Source organism: Cervus canadensis, chromosome 26, assembly GCF_019320065.1.
Source record: "Cervus canadensis isolate Bull #8, Minnesota chromosome 26, ASM1932006v1, whole genome shotgun sequence".
In the NCBI taxonomy this organism is placed as follows: Eukaryota; Metazoa; Chordata; class Mammalia; order Artiodactyla; family Cervidae; genus Cervus; species Cervus canadensis.
The window spans coordinates 39,348,360-39,374,343 of record NC_057411.1 but is presented as its reverse complement, the minus strand read 5'-3'; the positions used below and the strand labels follow the sequence as shown (position 1 = coordinate 39,374,343).

The following is a 25,984-nucleotide window of genomic DNA, read 5'->3' as shown; positions in this document are numbered from 1 at the left end:
TTCCTCCAGTTTTTGCACAAACTTAACTTATCAGAAGACTTCCCTGACCACCACATCAAAGTCTTAACTAGCCTATCCCCACCCCCGCCTCTCTGTTCTTCTTCCTTTATTTTTCTCCATAGTGCTCCTCACTGCCTGACATAAGATACATTGTGCTGATGTCAAGGCCTGACATGCTGGAGAAATACTGGTTGTTCAATGGGTATTTGCAAAGAACTCGGTGGTAAACAAACGTTCCCCCACAGTAGTTTTGGGTTTGCACGTGACACCCCTCCCTTTGCTTCTGCAGCCAGCATCGGTGGGCAACCAGCTGGCTGTGCACCCCAGGCGAGTCCATCAGGTAGGAACATGAGTCCCTACTAGACTCCGTCAAAGTCAAATGCAATCCTCTCTGAGTGGAGGTTGGAGGAGACAATTCTATGCTCAAAGGCACACTCCAACTGCCCCCCGGATTGAGAAATCCCCCCTGAGTTTGTGTCAATGATGCTCCAGACGCCACACCTCCAGGGAGCCGTGGCCATGACCTTCGATGGTGGACACATTCATAGCACTCAGCTCCCCTGCACACATGTGGTTCACCTGAGCCCCAGGCTGCTTGTTTTTCTGGACAGCCACTCAGCTGACCTTATTTCTCATAAACACTGCTAATTGCAAGGCCTCTGGGGACAGGCCCGTTGTGCTCATCAGCAGGGAGCAGTGACGCAGTGAGGGCCCTGCCCGGCACACGGATGCAGCCCTGGGAAACATCAGACCTCACGGTCTCCACACGACCAGGACCCGAGGCCAGGCGGTGTCTCCCACTGCAGGCATCGTGGGCCATTCTGGGGGGTGTTCAGTGTTCCATTACCTAGGGGACCTGCTTTTTGAAACTTTGTGGGACTGAGAGTTAAATAGTCAATTTTGTGCATGCTAAGTCACTTCAGCCGTGTCCGACTCTTTGTGATCCTATGGACAGAAGCACACCAGACTCCTCTGTCCATGGGAATTCTCCAGGCAAGGATACTGGAGTGGGTTGCCATGCCCTCCTCCAGGGGATCTTCCTGACCCAGGGATCAAACCCATGTCTCTATGCCTTGTGCATTGGCAGGCGGGTTCTTTATCACTGGTGCCGCCTGGGAATTACTGAGCCCTAAAACAGAGTATTGGGCTTCCCAGGTGGCTCCGTGGTAAAGAATCCGTCTGCAGTGCAAGAGATGCAGGAGATATGAGTTTGATCCCTAGGCCAGAAAGATTCCCCTGGAGAAGAAAATGGCACTCCACCCCAATATTCTTGCCTGGAAAATCCCATGGACAGAGGAGCCTGGCAGGCTACAGTCCATGGGGCTGTAAAAGAGTCAGATATGACTTACTGACTAAACAATGACAAATAACAACGCAGGGTATTAACTACAGATGCAGCAGCTGTGCATTTAGATTGACCTGCTTAGACCCCAGTGGAGCGCCTTGGAAGTATCATGTGGTTCCAGAGACAGAACCCGAGAAAGCACGCTGCAGGCAGGGAAGGAAGAAACAGCTCTGAAGGCGGGATCAAACTCACAATGACATTCAAAATATAGAGAACTGACTTGTGGACACAGCAGGGGAAGGAGAGGGTGGAACAAACTGAGAAAGTAGCACTGACAAACACACACCATCATGTGTAAAGTAGATGGTTGGTGGGAAGTTGCTGTAAATCACAGGGACAGCAGCCTGACACTCTGATGACCTAGAGGCTGGGGGCGGGGGGCGGCTCAAGAGGGAGGGGATATACATATATAATTAGGACTGATTCACACTGCTGTACGGCAGAAACCAACGCAAATAACTGTAAAGCAATTTTCCTCTAATTAAAGAATAAAAAACATATAACCCTATAACCACAAAGGAGACGATCCATAAATCCACAGCACACACAATTTCCAAGGCAGCAGGGAGGTCACCATGACTCACCCCTACCTTGTATGACATATGGGTGGGGTTGGTTTGTTTCCTGAGAGTTAGGTATTTTTTTTTTAATTGATTGTATTATATGGGAAGCCAAAATGCACCACATAAATTTACGCTTTTATTAATGAAAAACAAGATTAAAAAAAAAAAAGACATCTTAACACTTCAAGTGAAAATCTGGTGGCTGTCTTCTTTGGAGACCAAGCAACCCTGCCTCCCACTGCATGTTCTTATACACGAAATTACACACAAGCCTCCAAGGAATGAAAGGAAAATCACCTGGAAATACTGTTTCTCAAACGCTCGGCTCACAATCAGCTTTTTAAAGAAAGGCAAGCACAATAGAAACTGTCGATTTTTTGGAGCCTCCATCATTCAAAAATTCCCTGGGAATTTCCTAAGGAAAAAATAACTTTAGGAGCATAAGATTTCCATCTCTGCTCATTCCAAATGCATCTTCTATGGAAAAGGGCCCATCTCTCCGGACTTCCATTTTCTTTGCCACCAAAACCTTGCCTTGCCGACATCTTTCTATAAACCAACCCAAATGCTTGAAATGCAGTTTGGGCAACAATGACCAGAAAATAAACACTTCTTCTCCACTGACATGCTGAATGTACAGAGGTGCTCATTCTTAGCAGATCACGTGAACAGAGAGGAAAAGGGGAGGCACCCCCCACCAACACACACAAATAAACAGCCCCATGGCTGAGCCCAGCCTTGCACGGCCTCCTCTCTCCTCATCCACGTCATTCCCAATAATCCCGGTCTCAGGAAGGAGCATTCCAATCACAGCCACTGATATTCACACGACCGCAACTGACCCCAAAGCTGGCCGCTTACCTTCATGCTTGTAGGTCATCTCCTGGCAGCCAGAAAAGTACAGACACACCAAGGTGCAGAGACAGAGGAAAAAGGAGAAATACAGGACAAGGAGGATGTATTCCATGGTGGGGATGGCGGGGTTTGGGGGGCAGAGAGTCTGGGACCCGCTAGCCCATGTGAGTCAGGGGAGCTGGAAGCCACATCACTGCCACCAAATTCCAGGCCTCTCTCGAGTCCTAGGAGGAAGCACCGATTCTTCTGCAGAGCACTCTCGTTTCCTTGACCACACTAGGCCCACTGCCTTCCTTCTCCACTGCACCGTTCTGAGAACAACCAGGATGCTCCAGAAGGCGTGCCTTTATTAAAAGGGATGCCGGCTCTGGGGCAGATCGTGGGCTGAGAGGAGCCAGTTTCCAGGAGCCGGGCCTGGGTGAATCAGTCACAGCAGATAGCCTTCAGGCTGGCTGATTCTCTGGGGGTTTTCCTCCCAGCCCCAGGCTCCCCGAGTCGCCCTGTTGTCAGGGCCCCTGGGAACAGCACTAGCAACCGTGATGCCGAGAGAGCCTTCTTCAGGACCAGAGCACAGAACAGGGAGGTGCCTCCTGCCTCATGTGCTTAGGAAATTTCTCTGTTCATCCCCTCACCCTGTGCGTGCCCCAGACTAGCTAAACTCATGGATTCTTAGCAATTCTTCCATAAGGATTTGTTTCACCATTTATATGAACTGAAGCAAACCACCATCCAATAGAAAAATGCCAACTAGAGTGGTCCTCAGTTCCCATACCCATGTAGCACCTATGAAGGCACCTTCTTGCAGAAGCTTCTCTAGCCACAGATCAAATTTAAAAACCTTCCTAGTGGGAAAAAGGGTAGATTTTACCATTAAAAAGTAAACCCTTTTTATCTGAAAGGTATTAAAGCAACCCTGGAGGAGGGCATGGCAACCCACTCCAGTATTCTTGCCTGGGGAATCCCCATGGATTCCCTGGCAGGCTACAGTCCACGGGGTTGCAAAGAGTCAGACATGACTGAGCGACTAAGCATAAAGCAACATTAAGAGGCAAAGAATAACTGCAAACCCCCTGGCAGGCTACAGTCCACGGGGTTGCAAAGAGTCAGACATGACTGAGCGACTAAGCATAAAGCAACATTAAGAGGCAAAGAATAATTCACAAAAGTGAGTGCTAAGACGCTTCAGTCGTGTCCGGTACCGTTTGCAACCCTGTGGACTGCAGCCTGCCAGGTTCCTCTGTCCATGGGGTTCTCCAGGCAAGTATACTGGAATGGGCTGCCATGGACTCCCTGGACTGCAAGGAGAACTGAACTGAAGCTGCTAACGCTGTTTGGGTCACCACATGGGAGAGTCTGCTTGAGAAAGAGGCCAATCCAGAGGAAAGCACACTTGAAAGATGAAGATGGACAGTTCAGTTCAGTTCAGTCACTCAGTCGTGTCCAGCTCTTTGCGACCCCATGAACCCCAGCACACCAGGCCTCCCTGTCCATCACCAACTCCTGGAGTCCACCCAAACCCATGTCCATTGAGTCGGTAATGCCATCCAACCATCTCATCCTCTGTTGTCCCCTTCCCCTCCTGCCCTCAATCTTTCCCAGCATCAGGGTCTTTTCAAATGAGTCAACTCTTCACATCAGATGGCCAGAGTATTGGAGTTTCAGCTTCAGCATCAGTACTACCAATGAACACCCAGGACTAATCTCCTTTAGGATGGACTGGTTGGATCTCCTTGCAGTCCAAGGGACTCCCAAGAGTCTTCAACACCACAGTTCAAAAGCATCAATTCTTCAGTGCTCAGCTTTCTTTATAGTCCAACTCTCACATCCATACATGACCACTAGAAAAACCATAGCCTTGACTAGACGGACCTTTGTTGACAAAGTAATGTTTCTGCTTTTCAATATGCTGTCTAGGTTGGTCATAACTTTCCTTCCAAGGAGTAAGCCTCTTTTCATTTCATGGCTGCAATCACCACCTGCAGTGATTTTGGAGCCCAGAAAAATAAATTCAGCCAAGTCCCTGACAATTGCGTGTGAACATCTGGATCCGGCTGTACCTGAAACCAAACCCCTAGACTTCTTAGTTATATAAATTTGTTTATTTGCTTAAACGACTTTGAACTTTTGGCACTAGCAATAGAAGAAAATCTCGGCTAATGGGGAGGAGGGAGATAATTCTAGAAATCAAGCCATCTGCAAACAACTGTTGAGTTCTGCAACAAGCCTAAAAACTTGATTTCTCTCTAAGCTTCTCTGCAGTTGGACCCTCAAGAAAAACCAAAGATAGCCTCTGCCTGACAGAAGGATTCCTGGCTCTGCGGAAACCATGACACGTGTACAGTGGACTGCCTCCTGGATCTACTTAGACCCACTTTGCCAGAAATTCAAGAGTGAAATTTCCTCTGTACCCCTGACGTTCTGTTATGTCCAAGGCAACAAGATGCACCAAGACAATGGTGAGAGGGACGGGGGGGATGGGAGGGGCTGAGAGCTGTTCTGCCTTGGCTGGACACGGGCTGCCACAGGGTCGGGGCAGGAGGTGAGCAGGACCAGGTCCCGGAAGGCCCTGAGGGCCCAGCCAAAGAGCCCCAGCTTCATCTCCTAAGAAATGGATAACCAGTGGAGGGATTTTTTAGGAAGAAAGTGGCAGGGTAAGACTTGTGCCTTTAAAAAGACAGCTCTGGTGGGAGGAAGATGCTGGAAGCAGGGGAACAGCCAGGGAGCTGTGGCAATGGTCCCAGGGCAGCAGATGAGGACCCAAAGGAAGGAGGTGGAGACAGATGAGGAAGCAAGGGCCTGGAGGGGAGGGTCTGAAATTGGGGAGTCTTTGCCTCAAGCCCCTTCACACTGGATCTAGGGACCCCTCCTAACACCAGGCAGGGGGCCAGGAGCTGCAGACCTGCCTTTGAGCCAGGTCCTCTCTGAAGACTGAGTCTCACTCCCAGGCTCACTCCTGGTGTTGGGGTTTCCTGCCCTGCTAGAATACGTTGCCTATGACCATCGTTACTTCCTGTCTATTCCAAAGTCTTTGGAAGTGATCTGGATGTCCCCATGGGCATTGCTACGCGAGATGAGGTGCCCTGGGCAGGCGAAATGGCCAAGTCAGGCTTCAAGCTCTGCTCTCCCTCCCTCCGTTGCCTAGCAACCTGCGATGCTGCCCCAGGTAGGACAGTACAGACCGCACTTGCGGCTGAGCCACTCAGCTGCCTGAGTGGCCCTGTACCTTCAAAACCGCGCCCGTGTTCTATCTCCAGGGCCCCAGTCTTTTCCCGGGTCCTTTATCAAAGGGCCCACAAACCCAGCAGGCGGCCCTTGGAGCAGCTCCCGGGGGGGCTTCACGTGCTTCTGATGTGAAGCTTAGCCAACCGCCTGGCTGTTGAGGAGGGAACAAGGTGATGGGCTGCTGCCCAGGCTGGAAGGGCCAAGCCCTCATCCCTTCCAAGGACCGAAACATGGAGCGAAAGACCTTGGCTGCCTGCTGCCTGGAGGGGAACCCCAGCAAGACTGCAAGGATGAACAGCCCCCTTAGTCCATGTGATCGAGCCCCATGGTGCGGGCCGGGCGCTGTGCTAGGGGCTGCTCATAACCCGGCAAATGAGGCAGGAGCCAGCCCTCCCCACGCTCAAAGGCTGATGACGGAGCCGTGGGGAAAAGGCAGTCCAGGAACAAAGTCAAGTGGAAATGACCAGAGATGGGAAAAAAGGTTTCTTTGGCTACTTAAAAATGGAGAAAGCGTGCAGGTGATGGAAAGCACTCAGGCATGTGGCCAGGCTAAGGCATGGCGCCCCAGCTTCTGTCCCAGAGCAGTCTCGGGTGCCCAAGTTCTTTCCCCCACAAGGCCGTGGGCTTGACCTCGGGGTGCAAGGTCAAGTTCGGACAGGTTTTAGGTGTACTGTCAAGAGTAAGTGAATGCAGGAGCCGTGGACCAGGAGTGACCTACGAGATCCCCGGAGGTGACCTGCGTCCTGGTGACAGCAGACCCCTGGTCCATTCGGGAGAGGGGTCCACAGAGATGACGCTTGAATCCCAGGAAGGGCCTGTTCTCCGGTGGTGCTCTGATGTTTCCCAGCCTCCCTCAAAGGATGGGGATGTCACCTCACTGCTGCCTGAGCCTATCTCTCTCTTTCTAAAAATGTAGTAGTAGTAGTGTTAGTCACTCAGTCATGTCTGACTCTTTGTGACCCCATGAACTGTAGCCCGCCAGGCTCCTCTGTCCATGGGATTCTCCAGGCAAGAGTACTGGAGTGGGCTGCTATTTGCTCCTCCAGGGGATCTTCCTGACCCAGGGATCAAACCCAGGTCTCCTACATTGCAGGCAGATGCTTTAGCATCAGAGCTATAGGGAAGACCCCTCTTTTAAAAATGGGGGCCATGAATTAGAGGAGGGCGGGGTGGTGGTGAGGCAGGGCCTAGGAATCTGCATCTAACAGGCCCTCCAAAGGAAAGCTACTCATTTAAGATGAAGGGAGAAAGAAAAAGGATAATATAATTTACTGATCCCTGTCTATACTTCGGGCCTGGAGCCAGATGCTTCATTTGATCCCATAGACATGATGCTTGTTGTAAGAACCAGGAAACTGGGGTTCTCAGAGTTCAAGGCTACACAGCTAGGAGCTGGTCTGACTGCCTGCTGCTCCAGGCTATGGTTCCTGAGTCTTGTCCAAGATCTCAGCAAACTGTACTCATTTTAGCCATTCTTAATGGGCCCAGCTCTCTCCTAAGACACATCTCTCCCTTGCGAGGCTGCATGTTCCAATGGCCGACCCCCTAACTCCTGCCACTTCAGGGCAGGGGCTCTGTTTCCAGTTAGGTCCTGATCACACCTTCCACAGAGCAAGCCCTGAACCCCAGACAGGGCCCAAGGAATCACTGAGGGTCCTTCTCCTGCAACCCCCACCCAGGGCTGAAAAATCAACAGCAGGGTCCCCCGGCAGGGACAGCCAACACCAGTCTGTCCCCAGGAGCCCAATGAGACAGGTCGGGAGCCGGTGGGGACATGCTGGCCCCTCTGGAAGAGGACCTCTGTGCCCTCAGAGCATCTCCAGCAGCTGGGCTGTGGTGTGGAAATGGAGGAGCCCCTTTGCAGGGAACTACAGAGTCCAAAGAGGCTTGCAACAGCCAGAGAGCAGGGATGGAAAGTTCTGGAACCTTCGATGCATTCACCGAGACACTCTGTCACGCAAAGACCCGGACAAAGTGATAAAGCGCATGGATGCATGAGGGACAGAGTGCAACGAAGGTCATCTAAGGAGAGAAAAAAAGTACTGATCCCTGCGACATACGGGAAAGAAGGAAGCGAGGCCGCCCAGGCCTAAGAGGCGAGCCCTGGGGACTGAAAACCTGCCCAGGGCCCCCATGAATCCACACGTCCATCCCGTCCAGCCCTGGACTAGCTGGGATTAAGCAGGAGCATAAGGGAAAGAGCTGTACATTGAATCCTGAGAAAAAGGAAAATACTGGTGGGTCACAGTAAGTGGGAAAGACCCCAAACCAGGTCAGGAAATTTCCCTAGAGGTTCCAAGACTCTGCCTTCTAGTGGCGTCAAATTCTTGTAATAACAGTGACCAAACTTCCGCATCCTGGAATGATCCACTGTTAGGTAAATGCGTTTTTTCCAGTAAGAGCAATGTGTTTATTCGGTCAAGAACTATTTAGGGGCACCCACTCTGTGCCAGCCAGTGACCAGGACACAGTGTGCAGGGCACAGCTCCTGCCCGCCTTGCCTGCAGTACATGCAAGCCTAGCAAATCCTAAGTCCAGTCTAGGCCTTTGTAAAGCTCTCTTCCCATAGACACATTCAGAAACAGGAAAAGCGGAAACAATCTCTTATGCCAGGTGTTCTAATAACATTTAAAAAATATAGTCACAGCACAAAACTGGGTTTCCTGAAACCCTTTTTGGGGTATATGAGGCCACAACACAGCCGGTTCACAACAAACTGAATTCCTTTAAATGGTTGCTTTTTAAACATGTCTTGTGGTTGAAAATGGCCATCATGTACATTACTGAAAACTGTGCAAAATGACACAACCCCTCTCTACAGCAGACAGAAGGGTGAATGTTCTTGGTTGAAGCCTTCACACCCACTGACCCACATGTAGACTTCTGGGAATCTATCCATGAGAACTATACAGACCATGGACACAGTTTTCTGGACAAAAGGAGTTCACTGTGGTTACATTTACAGAAGCGGGGAGTCCAAGAAGATGGAAAGGGTGGTCACTCAATGAAACGTTCAGCACTCAGGGAATCTAGCGGAACTGGCTGGTGAAGAGCGGTCTGCTAAGCGTAGACACACGTACTGCTGCATTATTCACAACCCTGAGGAGCTGGAAGCAGACACGCCCGGTGGACACAGAACATTAAACAAATTTATGGCCCATCCACTCAATAGATTATGTAGTCTTGAAAATTCATATTTATGATGATAGCATCGTAACATGGAAAAAACGCTTTATAGTATAATGGTAAGTAAAAACCCAGGGTACAAAAACATATTCCACAATTACAGCTACATTACCTAAAAATATTGAAGCAGAACAAGGATGGGGGGAGGAGATTGCATTAAAACGCCAACATTGATTGCACTGGGGAGGTACTGCCATGATGGACCACTTATGTCCCAGATAGTCTATAATGTGGCTATACTACTTCCATAATAAAAATATGTCTCTAAATATAACCAAGTTCTGCTGAAACACTTCCCATTTCTGAGAGTCTAATGTCAGTGCATAGAGACTTGTACCTCGTTCAACTTGATTTGGTGGCATAAGATTGGGCCCTGGAGCCCCAGACTTGAGTTTAAATTCAGTCTTTTACTTTTCCTCTTTGACTCATTTCTATATTTTATACCTATATACTTCCTGTAATTTTAAAAATAAAAAAAAATAACACCAACCTCACAGGGTTGCTATGACGATTAAATGAGATGTTATAAATAAACATTTATCCAAATGCACAAATTTGGTTCAAGATATATTTTATTTGGCCCACAGAGTATACTATAAATGATTTGCACCAACATTCACAATCCTGAGATTTTACATTAAAGTGTTATGGGTTGAACTGAGTGTCCCCCTCCCAAAAGGTTATATTGAGGTCCTAACCCCCCAGTACTTCAGAGTGTGACCTCACCTGGAAATAGGGTCATTGCAATAATCAGTTAAAATGAGGGCACACTGGATTGGGGTGGACCCCTAATCCAGTGGGATTAATGTCCTTATGAGAAGATGGCTATGCAAAGACAGAGGCACACAGGGAAAAGAGCGCATGACAAGAAAAGTAGAGACTGCAGTTGTGCAGCTTTAAGACAAGGAACGGATGGGGGGGACAGGCAAGCCTGGCGTGCTGCAGTCCATGGGGTCGCAAAGAGTCGGACACAACTGAGCGACCGAACTGAACTGACTGAACTGAAGACAAGGAAGGTCTTGTCAAATGATACCAATTTGCCAGTAAATCACCAGAAGCTAAGAAGAAGCATTTCCCTAAAGGTTGGGATCTTGCTGCCAGCACCTTAATTTTAGACTTTTAGACTCCAAAACCTTGAGCTAATTCGTTTCTGTTCTTCTAAGATACCCAGTTTGTGGTACCTTGTTACAGAAGTCCTAGGAAACTAATGCAGAGATTTCCTAGTCTCTCTCTTTTTTTTTCTTCCTTGTCTCTTGAATAACTGATATATCTGACACCACCTGGCTCACTTTCTTACAGCAGCTGATATTCTGGACCCCGTTTTTCACAGTCACCACCACGCCCTATTGCCCCACCGACACCAAAGCCATATATCCGTGGTCATTTGGTAAGACATCTGCACGGCTGTTATCTTTATAGGTGAGAAATATTTCTATATAGCCATATCTGTACCAAAAGATAAACCAGGAGGGGCATCTGGTTTTAAAAAAAGGTGACCAGGCCCACATCTTCATGGGAGTGAAAAATGTTCAATGCAAACTAAGACTTTTTTAAAAATAGCAATTTGCAGGACTTCTGCGGCGGTTCAGGGGTTAAGACTTCACGTTCCAATGCAGGAGTGTGGGTTCTATTCCTGGTCGGGGAACTAAGATACCACATGCTCCCTTGTCAAAAAACCAAAACATAAAACAGAAGCAATAGTGTAACAAATTCAATAAAGACTTAAGAAATGGTCCACGTCAAAAAAATCTTAAAAATATATATATATATATATACCAATTTGCTCTTTTACTTTCCACCTTGGTCCCTGTGGGCATCTGAGTTTTCCAAGACAGCCTCTGCTCACCTCACTGTACATTTGGACAATGTTTCTATAAAAAGGGCAAAACCACATTTTCCAGCAAGAATGCATTCTGCATCATTCCAAAAAAGCCTGAAGCTCCTGATTCTTCAAAACAGGATATATAGATGTTATAAACCAAGACCAGGTATCCTTTAAATCCTTCAAAAGGTCTAAGTATTTATGTTTTTAATTTTGGGCGCACATCCCCAGAGGCCTAAATACAGGATATGTCTGTAAATTTTCCATGAATAAATGACAGTAACCAGGTCCATGGCCTAGTTATTTATGTTGCTTGGAGAAGTAGTTATAACAGGTTTTTCTGCATCAAACTTGCAGAGATGTGAGGGTGTCTGCCTTCAGGGCCCCTCTATGGGTTGCTCACTCCCCTCCCCCATCCCTGAACACCCGCCTTGCAGACCCTGGCATGGAGCCAGAGCAGGGCAGCTGTGCCACCGCTGGCTCACCTTGGGTGGCTTCAGGCCCTTCCCGCGATGTCTTCTGGACCGCAAGAGCCGTTCTCTCTCCTAGAAGGAAACACAACTGCTCGTATCTTCAGCCAGTCCTCACATCACGCCTGCCGACCCACTGGCTCCAAGAGGGCGTAACTGACAAAGCTGCTGCGCCCACCTGTCTGCACTGGGCCTGGGTCGGCCCAGGTTCTGAGCACCCAAGGCACGGCTGCTTCTCAGAACTGACAGCTACAGAGCCACACCGTGAACTGGACTTGACCCTCCCAGAAAAAAAAAAATGCCAAGGTTGGCCAGTACTGTAAAACTCCACCCTTTGGGGCTGGAAGCTATAAAACTTCAGGTGGTGTTGACTAGTTACCTACTGTCTGTGACCCCAACAGAAAATAAATAATCTTGTGACTTAGATCTCACACTGAGCTGCGGCCAAATCCCCATGGGGCCTCCTCCTGGCCAGACGACACACACCTCGTTTCTCTGATTCTCAGCTTCTTCCTTTGCTATAAGCGCTAGAACCTGCCCTGCAAGAGACTGTGATGACCTGTGGCTTCTGTCAGTAGAAATGGCACCTACAGGGGTAGTAGCAGGAGTAGCAGCGTTCTGCCCCAGAGGAAACCAGGAAATTCTCTCCTTCCTATCTCCTTTCTGATAAGATATTCCTATCCTCTTTGGCTGTCAGGAAACCCAGAGACAAATTCGGTGCCTGGCAACAGCCCTTATGGTCCACCCATGTGTCCCTCCTGATCTTGACTGACGCTGCCATCTTTATTTTCTCTAGTCTTATCTGTTTATTATTCTTCTTTCGATCCTGTCATCATTTCGTTGGGGGTATTTTTTCACCTTACGTGGCATAAAGACTTTTATGTGTAATGAAACAAAGATGAATGGAAGGTTGAATGAATAAATGGAGGGGGGTGGAATAAAGGCACGATGGAGAGAGGAAGGAATGGATGGGAGACGGGGAGGATGGGAAGGCAGATGGAAGGAGGGAAGGGAGTATAAATGGGTGAGTGCAAGGAGGGAGCAGAGATGGAGAGATAGGCAAGCAAAGTGAATTGGACAACTTACAATCAAAGCCTTTTCTAGAGCTCTGGTCACTGGCTTTTCTATTTGTTGAAGTACTCTTTGCTTCTAAGATGCAACTAAAGTTCACTATAGACGCTCCCTTCCTGGTCCCTAAGCTCCTTCCACTGAGAGCAGCAGAACTCTCTGGATGTCACACTCCACCTCCTTAAGACATACTCTCACTCCCCCCTCCTTGATCTTACACACACACACACACACACACACCTTAGCAAGTCCTTCAAATTCTGGTCTGATTATAAGGTTCCGGTTTTCAAGTTCACAGTCTGCAATAGGCTAAAAAAAACCATCAGACTTCTCCAGGACAGATCGATCACACCCACTCTGTAAAGGCCAGAGACTCTTTTCAAAAGAGGCTGATGCTGCTTCTTAATGGCAGCAAACTCGGGATAAGAGCTGAGCAAAAAGAGTAACCATGGAAACCGCTCCCGGATACCGGGTGATGTCGTGTAAAGCAAGTGGAGGCCGCTTTCTGGAAGAATGGAGCAGGAAGGCCCCATCACCAGGAGGAGCTCCATGACAGGTTCCCCCGCCCGCCCTGTGCCCCCACATTGCCTGCAGCCCTGATGCCATCCCAGAGGGCCATGTCTCCTGGCACCCCACGGAGGGCTTGGCACCGGCGCAGGCGCAGACGTACCAGTGAGAGATCGTCAATGACGTGCTGCTGCTCCAGCACCTGCAGCCTCAGGAACTCGATCTCCTGCTCGTCCCGTGTCAGACTGAGGTCGTTCAAGGAAGTGTGCCTCTTCAGGGACGCCTGGGCTGACAGTTTCTCCTTCTGCAGCCAAGGGAAGAGAGGACATTGCAGGGCCACTCGTCCACAACCCTTGTCAGGGACCCACCGTGCGTCAGGGCACGGAGTGTGGGCTTGGGGATACGGGATGGAAGGATGGAGGGAGGGATGACTGCTCCCTGGTCCCCATGCTGGAGGAGCGGACAGCTGCAGACCAGAGCCAGGCTCGAGGCGGGGCTGACTGTGCCCACTGCCGACAGGAAGGGCTAGCAGGCAACGGGGTGGGAGAGGTGGACGTCTGCCCTGAGCCTAGAAAGCTTGGGTGCTGGGGGAAGAGAGCACGCCACGTGGTAACAACGCACACTCACACCTGGACCTTCCAGGGAACAGGGAGAAGGGTGTTTCATCTCCCGGAGCCTCAGTCTTCTCAGCCGTACAATAGGCATGCTTGAGACTACTTTGGACAATGAAACTCAGAGTATTCCTTAAACCATCAGCTGCAAGACACCACTCTGACCACAAAGACCAATCATTCTTGCTGGAGCAAATGAAAGGCCCTGATTCTAAGCACTTGGAGCAAAACCGTAATCATTGACCCGCTGAGCTGCCCCAGTGTGCCAGGTCTTCTGTGAGAACCTTCTGTACCATCACTCCACCCTCTCCCTGACCCTGCAGCACTGATGTTCTCAATCCCATCTCAGGGACGAGGAAGCTGAGAGAAAAGGGCTGGGCCTAAGGACCCCACATGGAGATGGCAGAGCGGAAGTGCAGACCCGCTGTCAGGTGCCTGGTACACGCTCCATCGGGCACAGATGCCCACAGCGCTGTGAATTCTGGGGACAGAGGCAGGGAGGATAGGTTGGGGTGAGGGGGCGGGTGGGAGGTGGCCCCGGAGAACTTGGGACTGCTTGGGTCAGAGGCTGGAGGAGCCCAGGCGGAGACAAGCGCTCTGGGTCCATGACTCACCATCTCCACGTTTTCCCGCGTGAGGTTCTTAATCTTCTCTTCCATCCTCTGGATGCTCTGTAGCAAGTCCTCATTCTTCTTGTTCATCCGTTTGTTCTTCTCCACCAGGGGCTTCAGCTGGACCTCTGTCTCACGGGAGCGTTTCAGCTGCGATCAGACAGGCACAGAGGGCAGCAGCTGTAAGACCCGGCTGTGGAGGCCAGCGGAGATCCCACCTGGCTGGAGCCGCCCCTGCGGGGACCACGTGGCCTGCGTGATGCAAACACCAGGAAGAGCCCACAGATACCTGGCTTCCAGACACAGGCTCCCACCTGAGCCTCACAAGGCCTCCGGCAAGGCAAGAGGAAGGGGTACAGCCCAACACGGAGACCCAGAGATCTGCCTCAGGTCACCCTGCTGGCAAGTGGCCTGAGCGGCATCCACACTTCCCTTGCCTCCAGGCAAAACCCCCAGAGGTCAAGGTTCACATGCATAAAGGTCAGTCCAGCCATCTAGCTCCTCCTGGCCACCACTTCTCCCCAGGTACAGACTTAGCTGAGAGCTCAGCACTCTTCAGACAACAGAGGATCCCTGGGCCCGGCTCAGTGCTGCAGGTATGAGACAGATGGGATAGAACCCGGCCCTGAGCTACTCCCCGAGTCTTCTGAGCATGGTCCCTGTGACTGGTGGGGTGTCCCTCCAACCTCTCATCTGGTCAGCATCTGGAGGGCCCCTCTTGAGCCCAGGTCCTGCTCTGGGGGCTGTGTCAAAGGGAAGACACCACGGGGGTGACTGTCCAAGAGATGGGGGAAGAGAGCAAGGATGGTAGCAGAGGTAAGAAGACCATGAGACAGGTCCTCATGGATGTTCCAGACAGGAGGGACACACTTTTAGGGGTTCAGAAGGGGCAAGAACATGGCACATCCAAGGGGCTTCACGGATGGCACTGGGAACACGGAATGTGGGGGATGGGAAGAGCTGGGCGGGCCTGGTGAGGCCTGATTTAGGGAGCTGAGAACTCTATCGCTGGTTTCCACCCCCAGCTCGCCAGCCTTCCTCACCCACTCTCCTCTGGCCAAAGCCCTTGAGGCACAAGTATTCTGTGGTTGAATCTGCCGTCTAGGACAATCCATCACTCTGACTGCTGTGTGCAGGCCAGTCCAGTGAGACAGAGACACGAGAAATGATGGTGGAGGGGGACACGGAGCAGGGACTGGGAGACTGCACAACTAGAAGCACCCACTCTTCTTCCTTCTGCATACAGTGTCCTCGGCGACACGCACACTAGCTGCAAGACCACAGCCAAACTTTCAGCCTCAGTTTTCTCATCTATAAGATGGGAATAATAGTAGCAAACTAATAGTAGCAAACTCCAGGAGATAGTAAAGGACAGGGAAGCCTGGTGTGCTGCAGTCCATGGGGTTGCAAGGAGCCCAGCATGGCTGAGTGACGGAACAACAACAATGGCAGTATCTGCCTCAGACACTTGTTGTGAGAACTAAATGCATGGGAATAGCTTCTGCGGGGTTATTTTAATGGATGAAAATTAGAAACAAATATTCATCAACATGATGACAGTTACAAGACCCACTGCACCTATCAGGTACTCACCATGTGTCCAGGCGTCCCCTCTACTTTAACCCTCACCTCGATCCCAGGAAGGGCTCCTTCCCATCCCCATTTCACAGACAACCTGGCCACAGAGAGGTGGGGTGACGTGCTCAAGGTCACACAGAAAGTGCCAGAACCAAGAACCAAACACAAGGGACTGACTGCAGACCTCTGCTTTGGGTCACCACGATGTGAAAGTTAAGATGAAACACTGATGGTAGTCATTAAGATGTAAAATGTACCTTGACTCATACATTGTACCTCTAGACATCTATCCTGCAGAAATAAAGGTTCAAGCGAGTAAAATAAAAAATGTATCGTCTGTGGGGCATTGTGTACAACAGCAGAGAAACTTGAAATGGCCTAAATCTTTACCAGTAGAGGAAAGGTTGAATAAACCATGGTTTGGCCACACAGTCAGAGTTCAACACAGCTGTTACAAAGACGAAGGGAGATCTTCAGGCATTGCTGGTAAATGGGGTAATTGATACTCAAGGGGAAAAAGCAAGTTGCAGAACAATAATACACAGGGAAGCTATCCTGTGTGTAACCATAAAATAACAATAAAAAAGGCTCTTCATGGGTGTCAAGCCATTCACACAAACATTAAAAGCATGTCAGACATGCCTCAAACTATTAACAGTAGTTATCTCATGATTTTAAGATCCCAGCACTGCTATTTACAGTATGTAAACAACTTAGATGTCCTCTGGCAAATGAATGAATAAAGAAGCTGTGGTACACATATGTAAAATGGAATATTACTCAGTCGTAAAAAGGAACGAACTTGAGTCAGTTCTAGTGAGGTGGACAAACCTAGAACTTGTTATACAGAGTGAAGTTAAGTCAGAAATAGAAAAACAAATATTGCATGTTAACGAATATATATTAATTCTAGAAAAATGGTACTGAGGAACCTATTGGTAGTGCAAAAACAGAGATGCTCACATAGAAAGCAGACTCGTGGACACAGCAGGGGAAAGAGAAGGTGGGACGAACTGAGAAAGTAGTGCTGACACATACACACTACCACGTGTAAATAGATTTTAAAAAACAGATAAAAAAAGGCAGCTAGTGGGAAGTTGCCATGTAACACAGGGAGCTCAACCTGGTACTTTGTGACAACCGAGAAGGGTTGAATGGTGAGAGTGGGAAGGAGGTTAAAGGAGCAGGGGACATACACATACTTATGGCTGATTCACGCTGTTGTATGGCAGAAACCAGCACGACACTGTAAAGCAATTATCCTCCAATTAAAAATAAATTAAAAAAAAAAAGATCCCAGTTCTGGCAAGCTTATCAATTCTTTCTTTAAATATTTCAGAAGGTCTGAATTGTTTCAAACAAGGTATGTTTTCTAATCCATTTAGCAAACTATTTTGCTTCTCATGAGGGATTTTTTTTTTAAGCTCATGAATATTTACACAATAAGTAGAGACATAATATGAGATGGACTGTCTGCTGAAAGCTATATAAAAATATGCCTTTAAAAATACTGGAAGGAAATGAAATTATTCTGATCCTGTTAAAACCATGAAGAAGTGACACTTATTAACACTTTTTATCTCCATGTGTTTCAAAAATACAGATATACTTACTTTTATAATAAAATTTAGAATAAAGAGAAATACTATGAGGTATTTGTCAAGAAGTTTATATATCGACTACCACTCCATAAAAATTAGTTTAACTGTTTATCCTGCAAATTTAAACATATTCAAGAAGTTACTATTTTTACTTGAGATTTTTTTTTAACCAGAAGCCCACATTTACTACTTTTAAAATTACAACTATGTGAACTTTTATGCAAAAGAAAGTAAATAGATAAGCAAAAAATAGAAACTGTCCATAATCACACCATCTAAAACAACTTCCAATATCCAGGATGACGATAATGTATTTTTGTTCTGTAAACCGCTTTTATCATTTAATTTACTGTGGACAAATTTCCACGGCAGTTAAATATGATCTAAAACACCATTCTCAATGACTGCATGAAATTCACTGCATAAATGTTTCATAGTTATTTTTATCAGTACTCGAGGATCGAACAACTGGGGTTTGGTTTCATTTTGGTTCAGTTTTGGTTGCTGACTATAAAGAGACAACACTGAAATGAACACCCTCTCCATGGACCCCTCACTGAACTTCTCTGATTGTCAACTCAGGATAAATTCCTGCAGAACTAAGGGTACTAACAGGTTTCTTAAACAAGCATGTGTTAGTTGTTGTTGTTGTTGTTTTTTTTTATATATATGTTAGATTTTTAATCAGGAAAAATCAGGGGAAAGTAGAGAAAACCAGACGGCCTGTGTATTAACTTCTTGTTTAAGGCTTGGTTTGTGGCTCCAGGACTGCTCTCCCGAAACCCACAGGCTCCATCTGCCTCTTGGGGTGGGGGTGCTGATTACCAGTTCATTCCTCTCATCTGCCAAGAGGGTATTTCTGTCTTCCAGCTTCCGTATCACCGAATTCAGCTCAGCAATTTTTAGCTGAAATCGCCGCACGTCTCGCTCGTCCATATGTTGATCCTAAAATAGAATCAAGACACGAGTGTACTTTGAAAAAGCTTAACTGAGTCAGAGTGCTTCACGGACTCTTCTTGGAAAACTCTCAGGACAAAGGTGAACTCCTCATTAGGGGGACTGTCAGCCGTGCTGGGGCTCCCCTAAGTCAAGCAACATGTGGAAAGACCAGCTCCAAGGCGATGAGACCGCAAACCCTCCAGTGGCTCCCTAAGACCTGGGGACCTTTCATCCCAGCCCCTGCTCTCCGAGCATCTCTGATGAAGGCACATCACCAACGTGCCAGGATGCTCCTCAAGGGCAGACACTGTGCCCACCTCACTCACCACTGAGATGCCAGGACCTCACGTGGTGTCTGCACACAGCCTGCCCGACAGACACTTGAGTATTTGTGAATGAATGAGTGAATGAATGAATGACTGTAGCTTCGGCCTCCTCTGTGCCTCTTAATTACCACCTGTGGCCCCAGGTATCCTGTCTGCTGGCGGATCCCTCTCCTGGGCAGGGCGCTCTGCCTTTAAATCATGTCCTGTCCTCACCGGGTCCCTTTCTGAGCTCTTACTGGATACTCAGCTCTCATGCTTTCCTTTCTTTTCAGTTGAACTCTAAGACCATGAGAGGCAAGAGCAGCCTGCTCTTCTCCTCCGCACTCCCTGTGCCTAGCACTGGGCCTGGCCGCAGTCAATGTCTGCACGTGTATCGGGAGGGGTAAGGGCGAGAAGGAAGGGTACGCAGATGGAAGGGAAGGAAGGAGGAGGGATGGGGGGAAGGCAGGCAGGCAAGTTCGCCAGAAGAATGACCAGTGGGAGGAATGGGTAGGCGGTCGGCTCGATGGCCCCAGTGGTTCGTGAGCCCCTCACCTGGACGCCCATGAGCTCGGCCATGTCCCCTATGCCGGGCGGGAGCTCTCTCTTTGGACTACCGTGGTACCGCTCAGCCTCTCTGACCTGAACCAGCTGCTCATCCAAAGCCTCTTTCTGAAGCAGCAGCTTCTGGGTCTGCCCAGTCTGCACACCGAGCTCCTTCTCCAAGGCCAGAATCACACGATCTTTCCCCTTGATCTCATCCATCTGAAAAGAGAAAGAACAAGCAGCTGACTGTAGGGGCTTGTGACCAAGGAGAGCTCTCCCTTGCTGGCCTCGGGCCCAGGGAAAGCTTCAGCAGCTCCGTGGATCCAGGGCGGCTGGACTCGGCAACATGGGGCAGAGAGACGCTGCAGGGCACGGCCCAGGCCCCGCTCCCCCGTCAATCACCGGCCCCAGCACAGAGAAGCACAGAGCGGACGGTTCAACCTATATCATCAATCAGACACTTACCCTGAAACTGATCTATGTTTCTTTCTCTCTTACCTTCATGAAATAAAGTCAAATCCTGACCTTCCAGGGCCATCCAGCCACTCCCCCACCCTGCCCCCTGCAGCTCAGCTTGGTCGGGAGTTGGCTATCCTCCTGTCTCCCACTTCCATCTGGCTGTGTCTCTTCCTGCTGCTAAGTCGCTTCAGTAGTGTCCGAGTCTGTGCGACCCCATAGAGGGCAGCCCACCAGGCTCCTCTGTCCCTGGGACACTCCAGGTTGGAACACTGGAGTGGGCTGCACCCCCTCAGTAAACAGCTCTCGCTAGGGTCTCCAACCCTCTCCTGGCCTCCAAACTCACTGGACAATGTTCTGTCCTCTCTTCTCACCCCATCTAACACTCTCACCCACTGCCTGCTTCATCAGCTCCTCCCGCCCTCCTGCCCTCCGTGGGACTGTCTCCATCTGCTTTACGGACTCGTCACCATGGAAATCTGTAGTTTCCAAGTAGTTTCCTCTTCCCATATGTGTAGCCTCTCCCCGACCAGCCAAGTCCTCACCCGTGACACTAACTCCCTGTATGCGGCCGGTGCTCCATCCTTCTCCCCGTGCCCTGACATCTCGCAGAGTCCCACAGTCAGAGAACCGACTGGCTGCTTCTGGGGGCCCCAGAGCACCTCGGTCTCCCCATGTGCGAGCCTCGGCATGAGCCCCAGCTCGCCCAGCCTTGTCCCTCATTCCCCATGGGAAAGAAGCTTATGAAGTTCCCAGGAAGCTTCTGCCACACACCATACACTTCAGTTGTTCCTGGACACAAAAGTCAACAGCTGGGAAACTGCTCCAAGAAGGGTGCGGTGCTGGCGTGCCCTTTCCCCAAATCCATGCCCCTCTTACCACATGAGAATGTGACTTCATTCAGAAATAGGGTCTTTGCAGATATAATTAGTTAAGATGAGGTCACAGTGGAGTCAGGTGGGCTCTAATGACTGGTGTCCTTATAAGAGGAAAGACACAAACACAGGGAGAAGATGACTGCAGAGACTGGGGTGATGTGGCCACAAGCCAAGGACACCTGGAACCACCAGAAGCTGCAAGAAGCAGGAAGCACCCTCCCCTAGAGCCTCCAGAGCACAGAGTCCTGCAACACCCTGAATTCAGACTTCCAGCCTCCAAAACTCTGAGTGAATACATTTCTGTTGCTTAAGCCACCCAAAACTTGTGGTACTTTGTAACAGCAGTCCTAGGAAACTAATACAGGTGTTAAAAGAGAAAATTTCCCAGTACTGGAGTTTCATTAATTGACAAAAATCATAACAGTTTCAACAACAGTGATTATCACCATGGGATTTAGGAATAAATTCTATCTGAGATAAGATACACAAAAAAACTTCTGAAAAGAATACGAATGCTTTAGTAAGAACGGTTTCACCAAACTCTGGATACAGTCTTCACGACATGGTGTTATTTAACACATACCTGTGCATGCCCACCATGAGCAAGCCTGTATGTAAGGTGATATAACGTGGATATTGCCTTGATTACCCAACACAGAGGTTAAAGCCGTGTGCTATAAAACAGCTTGCCACAGAGGGAAAAGCACTAGGCATGGAGTAAGAAGGTATGAACTGGAGACTAAGCCCCGACTGGTGAGCTGTGTGACCTCTGGCAAGGCATTTGACCTCTCCAGGCTTCAGGCTCACTTGTAAATGGGGGAGTAGGCACCTCCACCTAGAAGGGGAACTGTGAGGACAGAAGGGGACAGCAGGCAGGCAGGCTGCTTAGGAGCAAGGCCACTGGATTGCTGGGTTCCAGCCCTAAGGCCACCACTCACTGGCTCCATTACCTTGGTTTGGTTACCTGATGTCTTCCTATGCCTCAGTTTTCTCATCTGGGAAATGGGGATAATCATGGGGATGCTGTGAGGGTAAAATGAATACATGGAAAGTGCCTAACACACGGTAGGCATAAAATAAGCAACTCTAATTATAACTGTTGCAGGTCTCAGTAAGTAGTTGTTCCTGTCCTTTCTACACTTTTATCTCCTCTGGTGTGCAAATATGAAGAACACTGAAGTGGTCTGAATTGTGGTTCCTAAAATGGTATGTCCACATCCTGACTTCAGATACCTGTGAACAGAAACTTGTTTGGGAAAAGGGTCTTTGCAGCTGTAATTAAGGACCTTAAGATGAGGAGATCATCCTAGATTAACTGGGTGGGTTCTAAATCCAATGCCAAGCATCCCCACAGGACAAAGGGAAGATGCAGAGGAAGAAGAAAAACACAGAGGGGAGCTATGTAAGAGGGAGGCGGAGATTGGAGTGATGCAGGCAGAAGCCCAGGAACACTTGGAGCCACCAGAAGCCCCAGGAGACTTCAGTGGGGCACGGCCCTGCTTGAAACCTTGATTTTGGACTTCTGGTGTCCAGAGCAGTGAGGGAATAAACTTCAGTGTGCCTGTGGCCATTTGTTAAGGCAGCCCCAGAAAACAAATACAAATGCCCTTCTCACTCAGCATGCTCTGAGGGTACAAACTGAAGTTGATTTTAACCTGAATCAGAAGTTGAAACTCCTCCCTCTGAATCATAATATCTTGAATTGAGACACAGATGGCTAAAGCAGAGAATACTGGTTAAGAGCCCTGCCCTGAGGGCAGACAGAAGCCAGTTCAAATCCCCGTCCCCACCAGCTGTGTGACTCTGGGCAGGCTGGGTCACCTCTCTTAGCCTCAGCATCTGTAATGAAGGGACACTGAGAACATCCTCTTTAACCAAGGGGAGATTTGGATCAACCACGGGAAGAATTTATCACAGAGCCTGGCATCTTATAAGCACACAATCAATGTTAGCTGCCATCATTAATCTAGTTTAGCTCCTGGCTATCTTATTTAAACAGCAGACCATGAATAACTGATAAAATATAACAGATTTAAAAAGGAGGAAAATGGTACCCCTAAAACTCCAGACTGAGGTTTTCAAGCTAAGTCCCAGAGTTCTGACAAACTCTTTGAGTGGTCTTTCTTTGAAAAAAAAAAAAAAAAGGTCTCTCCCCTTCCTTCTGCATCCCTTCCCGCCCTCCAAGACAATCTCCTGGATCTCCAGCCAAGGATGCGCCCGGCGCAGCGTCTCCTTCACCACCTGCAGAACATGCCTGCTGCTCCCCCTGGTGACGGTCTGTCTGCAGCTCCCCGCTTTGACTAAACCTGCTCTGAAGGTGTGGGGAGCAGCTCCCCGCTGTAGGGAAGAACTCTTAATGATGCGGGAAACATTGTTGCCACTGACGATTTCAATCCAGAAACAGTAAGAATGATGGGAAAGGAGTTCATTAATTTAAACCACTTAAACTTGTTTTAGTGAATTCAACATTACTGAATTGAGTGCCATCAACTGATGCTGGGAAACACTGATGAGCAAAACAGATCAGAGTCCCTGCCCTCAGAGCTTTCATTCCAGAGCGGCGGGTAGCTGAAAGCAGAAGTCAATGCTGGAGTAGACTAGAGCATGCTTAGTGCTAGGAGAAAAAAACAAAGCCAGGGGAATTAGTGGTGCGAGTTGTTACAAGTTAACAGGTAGGGTTCCAGTCTGTCCCCCTCATCATCCTGGCTGCACACTTTTGGCTTTGCTCTGGGGCCAGGAAGCACTCCCTTCCCCCACCACATCACACTAGTCCCTTCCACAAGAGGGCACAGCATCACAAGCAAGATGTCTCCGGAAATTCTCAGCTTAGAAGAGCATCAGTTCCCTGCTTGATTCCAGGAAGTGAACAAAGTGCTTAAACCCAATCACATGGCAGAGATTCCTAGAAAACAGCCTCCACTAGTGGAGATGGCATCCAGGAATGGATGGGCAATGTGAAATAGACTCTGGAGCCAACATTTTCTAGGCTGTCACATTTCCCCAGCCAGAGTCCTGAGGTTCCAGAGGTCAGGAGACCTGCCAGCTCACACAGCTGTGCAGACACTCTTATTTGTTGACTCTGGTCTGGTTCCCAGCCTGATCTTAGTGATCCTGCCCCCTGCCCTGAGGATGGTGATGAAGGATGAACTTCTGACAGTGGCCTTCTTAAGCGTCCCTGAACCCCATCACCTGAGTGTGCGGGACATTCCTAGATTGGTCCCTGCAACCATTTCTCCTTCTCCCACACTCTCATTCTCACCATGTGGTTCAGGAGAGGGGTGGAGCTGAACCGCTCCAAATTCCCAGGGCAGGCCCTGATTGGCTCACACCACCTGCATGACCCCTTAATAGTAATTGGTTCAGGGATGGATAGTGACCCACTCAGAGCCAACAGCCTGAAGAGGGTGTTGCCAGGACCCTCCTATTTCTCCTTAGGAGCTAAGAAAAGGCTTCTCTCACTTTCTCTGGGCTGTTTCTTGTGAGGAGGTGGAGTCTGACACAACGATGGCATCTCACCAGCGCAGTGAGAGTCTAAAGTCTGAGAACAATAAAAGACAGGGCAGAGCCTAAGAAACCCAGGTCCTGGGTGATATCGTTAGTCCCACTGGGGCTGTGCCTGAGGTTAGTCCAGCTTCTTTAGTCATGAAAACTGGTATGAGGTAGAATTTCTGTCACTTGCAACCATAAGATTCTAACAGACAGGGAAAAAACAACAGTCTGGATGATGGCTATCACTTCTTACTAACATACTACTGTGAGCTCAGGACAACATTTGTACTTAAAGAGACATGCTCTTTCTCAGTCTTTAAAAGACCCTCTATGTAGACATTATCCCATTTTACAGATAAGCTTGAGGCCCAGAGCAGTGAATGTGCCCACACTCTGGCAGCAGCAGATGCATAAATCAGACTCAAGCCAGTCTCTCCAGAGCCCTCCCTATGCCCTCTCTCTGCCCCAGAGGCACAGAATCTAGCCACTTCTCAGCAAGCACATCCAGCAGCTCATGTGTCTCAGTGAACACCTCAGTTTAGCCAGCTCCGAACAAATCCATCTGTTTGGGGATAATTTTGTTAGCGCTTCTTCACTGCAAAGTCTGAGGAATCAAGCTGCTACCCCCAGACCCATTCTCTTCTCCTCCTTGGTACCTGTGGAGGAATGGTGTCCCCATCTAATTTCACATCTACCTGGAAAATCAGAATATGAACCTGTTAGAAATAGGATCTTTACAGATGTAACTAAGATGTTAAGCTGAGATGAAGTCATAACAGATTGGGGTGGGTCTTCCCTGGTGGCTCAGATGGTAAGGAATCTGCCTGCAATGTGGGTAGACCTGGGTTCAATCCCTGGGTTTGGGACAATCCCCTGGAGAATGGAATAAAAACCAACTCCAGTATTCTTGCCTGGGAAATCCCACGAACAGGGGAACCTAGCGAGCTCTTGGGGTCGCAAAGAGTCGGACATGACTAACACAACTAATGCAACTAACACAACACAGCTAGATCCACTAACGGGTGTCCTTATAAAAAGAGGACAAGACACAGCCATGTATCGAGGAGAAGGCCACATGGAGGCGGAGGCTGGAGTAATACAGTGTGAGCAGAGGAAGGCCAAGGATTCCCAGCAACCACGGGAGGGTGGAAGACTACACTCTCCTTCATCTGTCCTCCTACTGCCAACCCGGGATAAAGATGTGATGGCTGGCACTCCACGGCAGGAGGGGCCATGAGGAAAGGGCCACCTTGCAGAGCCCCTTCTGAGGGGAGAGCTGAGTGGCCCTGTGGCCTGCACTACTCTCTGAAGCCCTTTCCAGACTCTGCACATCACAGCGAAATAAATTCCAGATTGTAAGCCCCTGTGTAGCAGAGTTCTCAGACCTAATCCTAATTGATCTAAGGAATGAGTCCAATGGCCCCACACTGACCACAACTGCCTTTTTCTCCTCAATTGTTTCTTAAGAGGCATGTTAAATGTGTAAGCGGAAGCCTGGAAGCCTTCCTGCGTTTCTAATTCAATTCAGCTGACAAAGAAACAAAATGCAGGCCACCTTCTGAACAGTCTGCCAAGAGGCCTCTCTGAGGAGGGACATTTATCAAATGGGGGAATAACTGGGGAAATGGACACTAATTCTTTTCACTCTGTTCTCCTAAGTGGCCCCCACACACTGAGACAATCAGAACTGGGGATATTTCTACTTGGCGCTGGAATGGAGACAGATACCAAGTCCTTGGGCTTCCCTGGTGCCTCAGATGGTAAAGAATGTGCCTGCAATGTGGGAGAACCAGGTTCAATCCCTGGGTCGGGAAGATCCCCAGGAGAAGGGAATGGCAACCCACTCCAGGATTCTTGTCTGGAGAATCCCATGAACAGAGAAGCCTGGGGGGCTACAGTCCATGGGGTCGCAGAGAACTGGACACAACTGAG

At 49.1% G+C, this 25,984-nt stretch overlaps 1 protein-coding gene across 5 annotated transcripts in view; it reads right to left on the bottom strand.

The window, feature by feature from the left end:
• JAKMIP1 (janus kinase and microtubule interacting protein 1) overlaps positions 1–25,984 on the bottom strand; it is a 154,591-nt gene that overhangs the window by 38,010 nt on the left and 90,597 nt on the right. For all 5 annotated transcript variants that reach the window (XM_043448352.1, XM_043448351.1, XM_043448349.1 and 2 more), the window contains 5 exons: positions 19,239–19,448; positions 18,265–18,384; positions 14,264–14,410; positions 13,202–13,342; positions 11,479–11,538 (listed from right to left, as the gene is read on the bottom strand). In XM_043448352.1, coding sequence (XP_043304287.1) covers positions 11,479–11,538; positions 13,202–13,342; positions 14,264–14,410; positions 18,265–18,384; positions 19,239–19,448 — 678 coding nt within the window. The remainder of the gene's footprint in view (positions 1–11,478; positions 11,539–13,201; positions 13,343–14,263; positions 14,411–18,264; positions 18,385–19,238; positions 19,449–25,984) is intronic.